This window comes from Salmo salar, chromosome 15 (assembly GCF_965601325.2).
Source record: "Salmo salar chromosome 15, fSalSal1, whole genome shotgun sequence".
NCBI lineage: Eukaryota > Metazoa > Chordata > Actinopteri > Salmoniformes > Salmonidae > Salmo > Salmo salar.
In genome coordinates, this window is record NC_138305.1 from 44,003,304 (window position 1) to 44,018,022 (window position 14,719).

Here is a 14,719-nt window from a genome sequence, read left to right on the forward strand (position 1 = left end):
TTCATTCTGAACAAAACCATTATTCTTTTTGTTGCGTTCCACTGTTACGACCTGCAAAATAAAGTTTTGAACTGGTTCGAACCCAAAAAAAGTACCTGTTTATATCGTTCCTTTCTGTTCCTTTTTAAACCTCTGAAATCTATATATTTTTTTTACATTAGCTCGAGATTAATTTACTTCACCAATCAGTGCAGATAGTGCAGCTTGCTATGGAGCGGGCAAACTCTAGTTATTTTAGCCTAAGCAGCCGATAGTGCCTGGGTGCTATCAGCTGCCTAGGCTATAGTTGTTTACATGCACAATGGACCACCAAGTGTAGTGAGCGAGATCCGACTGAAATTTTGCAGGTGGGGAGAGAGCGAGAGAGGGTGGAGGAGGAGGCTTGGCTTGAAGTGCTGGGCATCTTGTTATGACATGCAATATCTGAATTAGGCCTACGGAGGAGAGGCTTCTATGGAGGAACTTTGAATGTCTTTGAACTTCCAAGAGTTGGACCAGACCTAGCTAGCTAAATGCCTTGTGTGTGAGAGAGAGGCACCAGAATTTAAAACAGTTAATAAATCCAATGTGAAACGTGATAACTATAATGCCCGTAACTAGCATTGGAAAAGTTCATCCATTCTTCTCCAATGAAACATCTCTCCCTAATTTCTGAATCACGCTGGTAAATTCAGTAGGCTACAGTTTAAGCTTCGGAGGGGGAGGGGCACGTTGCCTACACACACACACATACTGGCAAAGATTTTCAGCTAGCAGGCAGACACTGGAATAAGTTTCTAAGTGACAGAGTGAGGGCTTTGGCATAGGCACCTTGTTGCGTTATTTGTGGAACAAAAACAATATGCCTGCAATGTAAAACAATGTTATTAACTAGTTACCATGCTTTTAAAAATAATGGTTCTGTTCCGGAACAGTATAGATCACTTTTGTTCCCATTTCTGATTCTGTTCATCAAATGTTTTTGTTCTTTTCAGGTTTTCTGTTCTGTTCCCAGAAACGGTTCCAACCCCTGGCTAGCATGCCATGTTTTTTTTACTCATACAAAGCAATTCATTTTAGTCTATTCAAACAGACCCCATTTCATAGGAAACAAGCTCTCATTCAGATCAGGGTCATTTAGTGGACCTGAATACACTTAATAAGATAGAGGATAGAGAGAGTTTTGTTGACGCTGAGAAAGGAATGTATATGTTTTTAAATAACATTCTTAGAACGTTCCTTGAACGTTACTAATGTTTTCTTGTGGTTTTTACATTTTACAGAAAGGTTTTTTCATGTTCTGAAAACATGACTTTAAATAGAACCATGTGGAAACCGGCAGAAAACATTATGCTAAATACTGAAATTCCCATTGAAGAACGTTGTTTCTTAACGTTCTCAGAACAAATTGAGAACGGAACATTACTTTAAATAGAACCATGAGGAAACCTGGTGGAAACGTTATGCTTAAATATTGAAATTCCCACAGGAGAATGTTGTTTTTTAATGTTCTCTGAACAATTTGAGAACATTCCCAATGTCAAGCCAGTTGGAGAACATTCCTAGAACTGTAATGTAATCAAATGTAAACATGTTTGAACTTTTAGGAAACGTTCTGTTAAAGTAATGAAATACCAAGAAAATAACGGTATTTTGTCAAGTTCCTTAAATGTGCTGAAAATGTTCCAAAGCCAAACAACTATCCTGCATAATTCCCAGAACGTTGTCGGAAGGTTGTATGCAAAATAACCATAGGACAACCACACTCTCACCAAGCTCTAAGAAAAATATGGCTCTCAGAACGTTATGTGCTAGCTGGGAAGCCACTTTGCAGTTTATCTCCATCTAGTTAGGAACTAACTACAGTACAGACTGTGATAAATGTGTTTCAGGGAGTTGGATTATGATTTTTATCATTTGTTTTTGTAATTGTACTTTTTTATGATGGGTATTAGTGCACACAGCAGTAGAATACTACTGAGATTCATATAAGTTTATATGGAAAAATCGTAGGAGCCAGATGCCATCAAAAAAGTCCCAGTGGTAATATCTGTTTCCTCTATGACCTTTTTTCAACAACTATCATTACGTCACACACACACACACACACACACACACACACACACACACACACACACACACACACACACACACACACACACACACACACACACACACACACACACACCTCTGTTCGGTCCAATCAACATGTTATGGTGTATTAATATGATTTGTTTCTGGGAATACTAATTCCAAGAGCCATGCTTTAAATGTATTATAATTCACATTGGCTTTTGAGGGCGTATGTTATTTGAGGACAAATTAAACAATTGTAAATGTGTCTTTCATAGACCCCATTTGTGAAGCTACATTTAGTCAAATTTTTCCAATTGATTTACTCTTGACAAATATCTTTGATGTGATATATCAATAATTAAGTTAGAGACGACATTGTACATCACTGCATGGTCAGTCCAATAAATAATTCTGAAAAGAAGTGTTAAGATCTGGGGTAAACCAGTTTAGGAGGTATGTCTTGTTAAAATAAACCCAACAGTAATGCATCAGCCTCTGAAAATCTGTGCTGAATGTACACTATACTATACCGGCCCTGGCCAAGTTTTCTTTTCAAGTTTGCTTCATGTTCATGCTGCACTCAAGATGTTTCAGTTATTCAATGTAATGTAGTTGGTTGTGCTACGACTTGGAGTCTCCTCTTTAGCACTTTATGGTGCTAAATGTGGTAGAAAGACCTTCGAGCAGAACTCTGATCATACACACTGTGTTTGCCAACATTCAAAGGGAAAATATTGCTCACACTTAAAGTTCAGAATGTTTTTGTGAACAAACGGATAGAGTAGATTGACAGTAGGCCAGGCCTTTGTGATTGTGGTCCGTCCTCGACAATACCGTTGGTCATAAAGTATATGGAAAACAATATGGTATGATATTTACTTACACATCCTGTTCTTAAACATGAGAGGGACAGGACTCATTTTAACATTAGGGATACTACTTCTTTGGAGCCAAGACACACAACGATCGATAAAATTGCTGAAATTGAGACATTGCTACCAAACAACACAAAGAATTCTCATTACAGACTTCTACTTATATGCTATATCAGACCAGCCCTGACATTAAACAGTTTGATGGTCTAGTCTGCTGGCTCCAACTAGAGCAGGATATATTGATATTATATTGGCCTCTAATGGTCTTTCATCAAGTCTGTCTATGAATCCTCTCACCCGTACACAGCCTCTGATTGGTCTATGGAAGGAGGCCCTCATGCATATCTGTAAACTCTCATCATAGAGTAAAATAAATGAACGTCTGATTCAGGTTTATAAAAACCATATTGTGCTTTTTGTGCTTGTTATTTTGTCAGCATTCAAATATAACCCTGAAGAAATCTGATTCAAATGTGGAGTAAGACAGACATGCTTATACTAATGTAACTCTGTGGGAACCTTTGTTGGGACACAGACATTCATATGACATATTGCATCTTAAAAACATATATTATGTGGATTGGTTTGATATACTGTATATATAGTTTATCTGTGTGGTTTTCTTGCATGTATATTAGACCTTGTTGTGATAGATCAAACCAGGTTGGGTTATGTTAGGCATATATTTAAGATCCTATGTCTTTGATTTATGTTAGTGAACTTCTCAAACCTGCTTATCTGGCAAGTAAGGTAATTTAGATCGCAAAAAGAGCACAGTGGTAGATCAATAGACAGAGTGTAAAACCATCCAGCCCTCAAGCACACAAATGCATTCCCATCAGATTTACATACCGATTGATGACGTGACCTTTCTTCTCAAAGCGCATGATGAATTCATTGTCCCAAGTTTACCATTGTAACTCCAAACTCATCATGAACAATGGAATTCCTAAGGTGCATTTATACATTGTATATTCATTTTGCACATCATTCTTCAGACAGCAACAATTCATTAAGCCATCCTGGAGATCTTGACTGGGTCTTGAAATAATTTTAATTTGGATCAAGAAGCAGGCGCTGGGGGGTGGTGTCATGTTTGTTTGTCGGCCTCCCGGCTCTGTCTTCAATGTAATTGGTACAACAATAAACCCAGTTTCAGACAGAGGTTCCATGCCAGAGGTCCCCTCTGGTGGTGCTTAGCTACCCTAGCTGATGCCTGTGGACGGGGCAGAGGAGAGAGGAGAGGCTTGCTCCAGTCTCCAGAACCTCTGTGTTTGTGGAGACACGGCGTGTTCTCATCCCTCTGCCAGATATCTGCCTCACATTAACGCTTCCAAGAGCTCTCAGAGGAGACTGGTGTGATGAATTACTCAGCAGACTGAGGAGCTAGGAGAGGAGCCTGAGTATGGCCAGACCAGACTCTGCTATCACAGTCTCTTCACTTCAGATAAAGGCTGTGATTAGAGAGGAGAAAGAATAGAACATCAGAGCCTGATACTTGGCTGCCCCCATGCAACTCCCTTTTTAACCTCAGCTGTCAGAGCAGCTTACTGATCACTGTACCTGTACATAGCCAATCTGTAAATAGCACACCCAACTACCTCAGCCCCATATTATTACTTACCCTCTTGCTGTTTTGCACCCCGGTATCTCTACTTGCACATCATCATCTGCACATCCATCACTCCGGTGTTAATGCTAAATTGTAATTATTTCGCCTCTATGACCTATTTATTGCCTACCTCCCTACTCTTCTACATTTGCACACACTGTACATAGATTTTTTTCTATTGTGTTATTGACTGTACATTTGTTTATGTGTAACTCTGTGTTGTTTGATTTTGTCGCTCTGCTTTGCTTTATCTTGGCCAGGTCACAGTTGTAAATGAAAACTTGTTCTCAACCTACCTGGTTAAATAAAGATGAAATAAAAAAATATGAAAAATGTATTTGAAAAAATCCTCTAAATCCCTCCTTTATAATCTCAGTTGAAAACCATATGTTTCTGTAACTACTGGAGTGATGTGCACTGTCAGGTAAATCTTGACTAAAGTGTTTCTGCTCTCTCTCTCTCTCTCTGTCATTAATATACAAATATATCTCCCTGTCTATTTCTACAGGTACTGGGCTCATCTGGATGGATGATGTGGCCTGTGTTGGGAATGAGGACACCATCCACCAGTGCAAGTTCTCAGGCTGGGGCAAGACTAACTGTGGGCACGTGGAGGATGCGGGGGTGACATGCAACACCTAACACCCACCATTTTAACTCCCACTGAGTTCAGTTTTAAACTGCAGAGTTAAATTGCAGATGACAGGCAGCGTGAGGTAGAGCAGAGGGGCTGCATTCTGATGCCCTACACCCACTCACTGCTGTGGGCAACTGATTTGACTTCAGACCCCTTTAGGGCCTATTGGCCGACTTTGTCCACGTAAAGTATGTTTAACAATAGCTGAACTAGATTCAGTGCCTATAACGGACCAACTTAAAAAATGGTCAGTCACAAATGTTTGTCCAATTGTTGACAGATGAAGCGATTACAAAGAAAATAAAGGGAACTAATGTCATTTGAAATAGATGTATGGCTTGGCCCCAGTACGATTGATTGGTTTGTGTCTGTCGATTTTACCATTTCTGTCTGTGGAGCCAAGCATTGGTTTTTATCATCATGACTTGAGTCTCTCTCTCTCTTTCATTCTTCTCCCTTCAACTGGCTAATTTTGATTATGTTAGAGCGCAGCCAAAAATGCCTCTTTCTTCATCGACAATTGCAGGGGCGGTTTGGAGACTAACGCTTGGTTTATGTATGGAAACCAGGACTAAAGTAAGACAAATTACAGCCTGAGATGGCTTTTTATATTTTGGGAAACATTTTATGAAATGGTAAAACATGTACAACGACTTGAGGTTTATCACAGGAAAAGAAACAGGGAAATATAGATTATCGTGTGAAATAAACAAAACCAACCGCTGACGTAATACACTTTCAAATGTAAATCAAGTGTTGCCATGAGCATGATATTTTTTATCATAGATTTCTGTAGATGAGCCTAGACAAATATTGCTTTGGGATAAGCAAAAATATGTGCTGAGGTCCTGAGGACTAGGTTTGATACACTCTGAGCCATATGCATCTGGACTATCTCTCAGTATTTCATTTGGAGCATTGAAGCAGCTCCCCTTTAGACATGGTCCTCACTTTCATCCACTGGGGTTCATGCTCAGACAAGTGCTATTGAGGTGTTATAGAGTGCTATAGAGCAGTGGAGGTTGGTGGGAGGAGCTATAGGAGGGCAGGCTCATTGTAATGGTTGGAATGGAATAAATGGAGCGGTATCAAAGACATCAAACATATGGAAACCACATTTTTGACAACGAGCCCATAGCTCCTCCCACCAGCCTCCAGTGCTATAGAGTTTTCTGGTTCGAATACCTGAGCCGACAAGGTGAAGAATCTGTAGATGTGCCCTTGAGCAAGGCACTTGACCCTAATTTGCTCCAGGGGAGCCATACTACTATTGCTGATCCTGTAAAACAACACATTTCACTGCACCTATCTGGTGTATGTGACAATTGTCAAAGATAACACCTTACCCTCTTTGTATATTTTCACTCAGATTGGGAAAGGTCCTTAAACAGAAAAGAAACTATACAAAATATTTTCTATTGGAATTCTTCAGAATTATTTTCATAGAAAGGAAATATTCTGGTTTTGTAGAAATACATATTCCTACAGTATGTGATCATTACTATTATAATCCACTCTCAAATATTCAGCTAGGGTACAGTTAGTCTGTGAACATAAGAGGTAATTTTTGCATGGATCTTCAACTGTTCTGTAAATTCATCACTGTCATGCAATGCTTTTTCATGGACAAGGGCGCAGCCTGCACACAATTTTGATTTGTATAACAGAGACCACAAACCCAGGTTTCCACTTTAGGAACATACTATCAAATACCAGGATGCTATTATTGCTACAGTATGTGAAGTCAAGATTGGTTGATTTATTATACCATGGTACCCCTGTAACTCTAACCACCACTTTTATTGGACAAGATTTAATAAGGACTTTCGAGGAGTGTAAATATCTGTTTATCGATTGTGCTGGTCATAACACCCAGCCCACATGAAAAAATACTTCAGTTTACTATAGAACACTACAGCACTTACTATAAAATTCTGTAGTAAACTGTAATACTGTATAATACTATACTACACTGCAACATCCCTCAACTATGTGTGGTAGTACTTACTAGAGTATGTTGGAATATACCGTAGAATACTATAGTAAATACTACAGTATTATCCGCAAAGAAAACACTGTAGTAATTACTACTCCTATTTCTACAATTTATCTTCTTAAAATGTGATTTTAAACCTAACTGTAACTTTAACCCTAACCTTAAACACACTGCTAACCTTATACCTAACCTTAAATTTAGATAATGAAGCAATTCTTTTTTTTCATAGATTTTTTACGTTACAGCCAATTTTGACTTTGTGGGTATGGTAACTAGTGGAAAACATTCCCCTCCCCCATATTCCAATTTGTGCCACCCATAAGTGAGAAACCTACATGCCAAGTATAGACCATATATTGTGTTACCTATGGGTTATAGAAAAGAGCAGAAGTGCTGAATTATCAGTTTAAACCCCGGTCCCAACTACGTTCAGGTTATTGAAAAGGTGATCTTTTCAGTACTTGTCCAGTAGATTTCCTCAAGGACAAAGCCTCCACTTATGTCAAAGATGATAAAACAAAAACACAATAGTAAATACTACAGTAATCTCTTAAAAAGCACTACATTAAAAACTGTAGTATATACTACAGTTTTATTTTACTACAGTATTTATACTATAGTTAACTGTACATATACAGTATACTAGAGTGAATATTACAGTAGTCTGCAAAACACTACAGTGAATACTATAGTATTTATACCATAGTATAGTATTTTTTCATGTAATATAAAATGTTTAAATAAATACAATGAATATGTGACAATAATATTTCATATGTTCATTAGATAATACTTTTAACTTGATATGTACTGCTGAAAGAATAAAATGGTACTCATTTGTTTATGTGGACATTTATTTTTATTAAAATGAGGTTAGAGGCAATTCAGTAGAAAGCGAAGTAATCCTATCCCATACTATAGCTACAGTAGTGTTTCCCAAACTCGATCCTCAGGACCTCAAGGGTTTTTGCCCTAACACTACACAGCTGATTCAAATTATCAACGCTTGATGATTATTTGAATCAACTGTATAGTCCATCGGCAAAAGCCAAAACACGCACCCCTTAGGGTCCCGAAGACGGTGTTTGGGAAACCCTGCTGTAGCTACATTAAGAAAACAGGTGAAGATGGAGAGAGGAAGTTGGGCATGGCATCTCTGGATTGACAACTGAGAAACAATTACCTTAAATGTGGTTCCACATGGAGGACGGATATAGAAATGACTGCTGGAGAATCACCTGATAACTCAGCATATGGTGAGCCTAGTGCAGGGGAAGGAAGCAGTGTTACTGAAGAGCTGCAGGTACTGCAGGATTTTGTTCCAACTAGGCACCACACCTGATCAACTGAGCTAATTGATCAGTTCAGTGACTGCCTAAATTTAACACACCTGGTCTTCCAGGTCGGTTACATAAAAAACATGAAGTCCCTGCGGCACTCCAGGACTAGGGTTGCTTACCCCTGGCCTAGTGAGAACAAAGACCCCGAATCATGAGTGAGGGGAAGATGCGTTTAATCAACATGTTTGAACTTTTATTGGAGGATTTTTTTAGCAGGTAATAGCACATATTTCATTTTATCATGTCAAATGTTTGGGTCTTTGGTACACCCAGGTTCATACACTGATTGTGGGAGTCTTTAGCATCTGGACCTGTATCAATCTATTTTCTACCCTCAGTTTTATGACAAACAACACCAAGTTGTTTATTTGAGGTATGGCATGAGGACAATATTTGTTAAGAGATATTTCAGTGGAATTCACAGATGTACAAAGGAACCATTGGACTCGTATCCTCTATAGTACCCACAAGGCCTCTCTGGCATCAACATCGATGACTGTCACATTGAGTCAGCTCTGTATGAGGATTTAAAATAACAATCAGTGAATCTATTTACAGTGATTTTGTGCAAGGGGTAGTGGGCTCAATAACTATCTCTTCAGTTCATTTATGGAAAGAAACCACATTGTTCAGAGCAGGCTCACATCACATAACTCAGAGAGAAAGGACAGTTCCAGCAATCAGCACTGCTTGATGTGTAACTTTAAAAAATGAGTATGTTTCAGGGCTGCACTTTGAACTGCTACCCCAGAGCCCTCCAGAACTCCCCCATATTCCCATGAGTATTCTGGACAGGATCAACTCTATAAGAAAGATTTGACAGCCGCTGTTTGCTATTGTAAACTAGCAAGAGTTATCGGTGGCCTTTGGCCTGGATTTCCTGAACAGTCTTCCATCTCCTGTGTCTGAATATTCAGATGAAGCTGCTGCTGAGAGCTGTTGGAACACACACATTCTGTCGACATGTCCATATACAGAATTGATTAACATATGTACACTGGATATGATCCAAATTAATGTGAAGTTAAACAATAAGCAAGAAATTGTCAAAATGCAGTTGATTATTCAAGTAAAACCATGGACAAATAAACCATGTATACAGAACAACATTTGACATTGAAAACATGCATGAAGTGATTAAATTGTGGATTTACCCAATTCCACCCAATTTGAGCAGAGCTGAGGACAGCTCTTTCTTCCCCTCCAGAGCCCACACTGAGATTTGACCAAGGAACACATGTCTATTAAAAACAACCAAAACATGTTGCAACAATGCACGGTCTTCATATTAAACTATGTTTCTACAATATAGTGCTGAAGGAAAGAGGGTAAACAACTAGGGTATTGAAATCCTTCCCACCAGTGATTAAACAGCATGCAGTACCACCTGGAAGGGCAGTATGGCTGGGGCATGGTCTGCCCATTGCTATGGTGATGTTGTGTAGCTATGCACATGTGGAGAAATTGGGTAAGACGTGTGCCTCAACTGTGCTTGGGATCATATCAGACACACATGCAGGCTGCAGCAGACATCTGCTCAAATGTGGCTGGTTAAATAACAAATTAAACAGGGGATTTGTCCCTTGATCTGCAGAAAATTAAACAGTCTGTGAGAGAGTGCAGAACATTTGCATACCCAAAGCTGTCTTTTCTCCAGTTAGAACACACTCCATATCAGTCAAGAAAAAGAGACACATGCAATGAACATAATTGATGTTTATTTTTTGTTTATAAGAGAGATAAACAACACAGGTTTGACAAGTTGGCTCTGCATGAATCTCACATTTCAGTGCACTACAGTAGGCCTTCATTGATTTGGAATCTGATGTATTATGGTACCACAGGACCATCCTCCTTGCTCAGCACACCTGGTGGTCACATCTACCTATTTATAACCTGTGGTCATGACATGCACTATAAGTTTGTAAGATGTTTAATGTAGGCTAAAGCACTTTGGTGCATCTACATATGCCCACAGTCCACACCATAGACTGTGAAGGTCCACACAAACAACACACCTCTCTATTTAGCTCCTAAGCCTGCCCTCTGCTGGTGTAATACATGTATTTTACTTGAAAAAAAAAAATATAAGAAAAAAAATTATATATATTATATATATATATACTGCTCCAAAAAATAAAGGGAACACTTAAACAACACATCCTAGATCTGAATGAAAGAAATAATCTTATTAAACCTTAACCCTAACCCTATAAATCCCGAACACACATTTCGGTTGAATACATTCAGTTGTGCAACTGACGAGGTATCCACTTTCCCTTTTCATTACATATTTTAAAAACGCTTTTTCATTTGACAGACGTGCCGTTTGTCCTTCTAGCGCGCCTGTACTTGACCTACGTAAACAATTTTTGAACAAAGACTGGGCGCGTTTTCTGCAGGATTTGTGAGCTAGCTACAAGACAGAAATTGGTAAGAAATAATAATCAGTGAATTTATCCCATTATGCCGTAGTTACATAAAACGATCATAATCGCACGTTTGAGTAAAGTATCATGATCGCTAACTTTGGGTTCCTGCGATAACGTTAGATCACTGACGGTTGTTGAAGTTAGCCTAGCCCAATATGTAATTTACTGTTACGGCATTACCGTCTATGAATGGGAAAAAGTTCGCCTAGATCAGTGGCCTAGCCCTAGATAACACGTTAGCTAGCTAGCCAGTCAGCTGTGCTAGCATTGAACGATTATTTTACATCCGTCACATCTCTATTCACAGATCTAGGAAAGAATGGACTCCACTATTGCCAGTGATGTGAATGGATTCAAGACACCCTGCAAACCAGACAGGGTGAAGCGCCTTCTCTCTGGTAGCACTGCCAGTCCTAGAACTCCCATAACCATCCCTGCCTCCCCTTTCATGAAGAAACTGGGATGTGGAACTGGGGTGAATGTGTATCTCATGAACAGGTTTGTTTTGTTTAGCATCTTCAATGTCACCCATGGTTTTGGTGTGTCACGAGTCATGACCATGTTCCCATGTGCTCGTTTTTTTAGAGTTGGTAAACTGAACCTGTCTCCATGGGCTGTCAAAAAGATCAACAACAAATGTGCCTCAAAGCAGATGGGTGTCTACCAGAGACGACTCTGTGACGAGGCAAATATCCTGAAAGGCCTGCAGCACCCAAACATTGTTGGTAAGAATGAAAATTGTTGTTTTTTACAGTGTAATGACCTTCTATACTCTACATGAAAAGGGCTACAGTACTTGTACATATTATAAAGATTGAGTTGAACAAATCCCAGTCCATGTAATATTTGGTTCTTGATATCCGTATTAACAGCCATATGATTTGACAGGATTCCGTGCCTTCACCACTGCCAATGATGGCTCTAAGTGCCTGGCCATGGAGTATGGTGGGGAGAAGTCCCTGAATGACCTGATAGAGTGGAGAAGAGAGGAGGGCCTGAAGGCTTATCCAGCCGCCACCATTGAGAAAGTGGCCTTGCATGTGGCGCGTGGCCTACAGGTAACCTCATACTCATCTTTTGAACCCCCTCCGGTCTAGGTCCGGAGGGGGTGGGTAATTGAGTGCTTGTAAACAGAAAGCTGTAATACCAGGAGTACTGTAAACTGTATAGGCTTCGATGTGATTATCCAGATAGGCTAATTGATATGGATGGGCTTTATTCATGCTTTGGGGCAGTCGGTCATGTAAGCAAATGTAATTAAAGATTGCTTTTAGACATTTTCCCCAACTCAATCCTCCTCCGATGTGAATACAGACATGTGGTGAAGAGTTTTTGAGTTTCTCCTCTATTGGTGTTATTACAAAAACAATTTCAGGTTCACGATTTCAAATGTTCTGTAATCCCCTGAGGGGGTGTTTATTTAAGTGTCACTGCTGAGTGTAGATATCTTTGATTCATTGCCTAGCTATGACCAAATAAACTTTAAAAGCCACCATGAAAATCCCCCAGATGCTTCATGTTATTCCATCTTTTAATGTGAGTCAAACACATGACTGTACAATTGTTATAGAAGTATAGGAAGGAAACACTGAAATGTATATATTTTTTCCCACTTTCTCCAGTACCTTCACAACGAGAAGAAGCTATTACATGGCGACATGAAGTCTTGCAATGTTGTCATCAAGGGTGACTTTGAAACTGTCAAAATCTGCGATGTGGGAGTCTCCTTGCAGTTGGATGAGAATATGAAAGGTAGATGTCACCATCTGAGCTGAATACATGTACTTAAACACTGGGGGAAATAGGCATTACTTGGTATTTTGGTCGTTAGGCCTCGTTTCCCCATGTTGTCAGACAACCTGCCTTTTTCACTGTTAGTGTGAACCTGAGAAATTAGTCTGGTGTAAACACTGATTAGACTTTAATAAAGTGCATTCCTACTAGCCTGGTTTAGGACTATGGGAGTAATGCCAAACATCTGTTGTTCCTGCAAAATAGCCTGTAGATGATTTTTCACAATGTTGCACGCACTCATGTCATGAGCCTAATGGAACGAATGCCAAGGCCTTTCTCATAAACACAGCCTGGGAATTCATGGTAGTGATGGGTATAGAGTAACAAACGATGTACAGGTGGTTTGCCATGTAAACAATGCCTGTTTTCATGAGGTGATGGAACCTCTCAATGAAAAAGGCACAATCAATACAAGTTTATGTATTCTTGTATTTCAGAAATAGGCTGTAGGCCTAGGCAAAAGTGAATCATTCCGGGTGTCAACAAGTGAAATGCAATGAGTTTAGTTTACCTCAAACCAAATGCAGAAGAGCTAGCACTTTGTTTAATGCACATTAATACTTTTATATAGACTTAAATTGGTAATAGTTTCACCCTTTCATGCAGCTTGATTGTAAATGCTTTGAGCAATGTGTGATTAATTATAGTTAAGAGATGTTAACACTGGCAAGAAAAATGAAAGGGGATCAAAAATGTTTACAATATCTCAATTTCTGTTACTTAGGCTTCAAAGCAAATACATTCCTCCTCTTTATTCTTCAATAGTTTCTTGAACATGTTCCCAACTTTAAGATCTTTAAATTCTATTTTGGGATTTTCTGAGAACCACAAATACTCACAAATAAACTGTTGGTCAAATGTAAGAATGCCTAATATGCCTAAAAACCCTGGCTTCGCTGTATAACGTGTTTAAACCTCTTCCTATTTCTGCCTCTCTCAGTGAGTAACCCCAAAGCAGAGTACGTTGGCACTGAGCCATGGAAGCCCAAGGAGGCTCTGGAAGAGGGAGGCGTGATCACGGACAAGGCAGACATCTTTGCCTACGGACTGACCCTGTGGGAGATGATGACTCTGGCCATGCCTCACCTGGAGATGGAGAACAGTGAGGAGGAGGGTAAGGAGAGTTCTCATACTCTGGCTGTATTTGAATCTAGAGCTCTTTTTAAAAGGCCATTTCCCTTACGTTAACTTGTTTTTGATAATTATTTCATAAGATCTGAGATTTGTCACCGTTTGTCCCATAAGTATCACTTGCTCAAAGTAATTTTACAATAAACTTTTATATTTATATTTTTAGATGTCTCAATGGACGAGGATGACTTTGATGATGATGCCTACTATGAGAAGTTGGGCACCCGACCGGCGCTGGACTCTGAGAGTCTTGGGGGAGCCTACCAGAGAATGGTGGAGCTCTTCTGGCTCTGCACAGAGGAGAATCCACAGAAACGCCCGTCGGCTGCCCAAATAGTTCAGGTTCTGGAGTCCAACATGCAGGCAGACAGCAAAAACAATGTCATTGTCATAGACTGATCAGTTAGACTAGTCTCATCTCATTCAAACCATACTGTAATGTTGACTAGTCTTGTTTTCGTACCCAGAAACCTTTCCTGTTTGTCTTGACTTATGTATGTAATATCCTGTCCTGTACTCTTCTCAGGTGAAATGTAGTAAATAAAATGTATTTCAGTAAATTGATATGAAACAATTTAAGGAAGCCGCTTTTCTAAAGACTAATACTTCAGCATTTTATTAGTGTCATGTGTAGCCATGTGTTCATGTCAAATTGATGCGGGCATACATTGTGCAGCACAATCTGAAACTGAACGTGTAATGTAAAATAGATGAAGGAATTCTCAGCTGAAACAGTAAGGTTGTTAATGATCATACAATGAAATTAATATGCTTAGATGCCCATTGTCATTAAGACTAGCCTGACTGAAATGGTATCTTTATCAACTTAACTGTTTATATATACTGA

At 39.3% G+C, this 14,719-nt stretch overlaps 2 protein-coding genes across 2 annotated transcripts in view; both read left to right on the forward strand.

Annotated features, from left to right (window-relative positions):
* The window catches only part of LOC106571406 (scavenger receptor class A member 5), an 86,614-nt gene extending 78,597 nt beyond the window's left edge, over window positions 1-8,017 (forward strand). The window contains exon 9 of the mRNA XM_014144456.3: window positions 5,051-8,017. Coding sequence (XP_013999931.2) covers window positions 5,051-5,184 — 134 coding nt within the window. The 3' untranslated portion in view covers window positions 5,185-8,017. The remainder of the gene's footprint in view (window positions 1-5,050) is intronic.
* Window positions 8,018-10,876: 2,859 nt separating this feature from the next.
* topk (Lymphokine-activated killer T-cell-originated protein kinase homolog) lies at window positions 10,877-14,440 on the forward strand. Its single transcript, NM_001141513.1, is given in 7 exon segments — window positions 10,877-10,948; window positions 11,255-11,445; window positions 11,533-11,672; window positions 11,836-12,005; window positions 12,570-12,699; window positions 13,682-13,855; window positions 14,039-14,440. Coding segments are annotated over 6 exon segments (1,026 nt in total). The 5' UTR covers window positions 10,877-10,948; window positions 11,255-11,266; the 3' UTR covers window positions 14,272-14,440.
* Window positions 14,441-14,719: the final 279 nt, after the last annotated feature.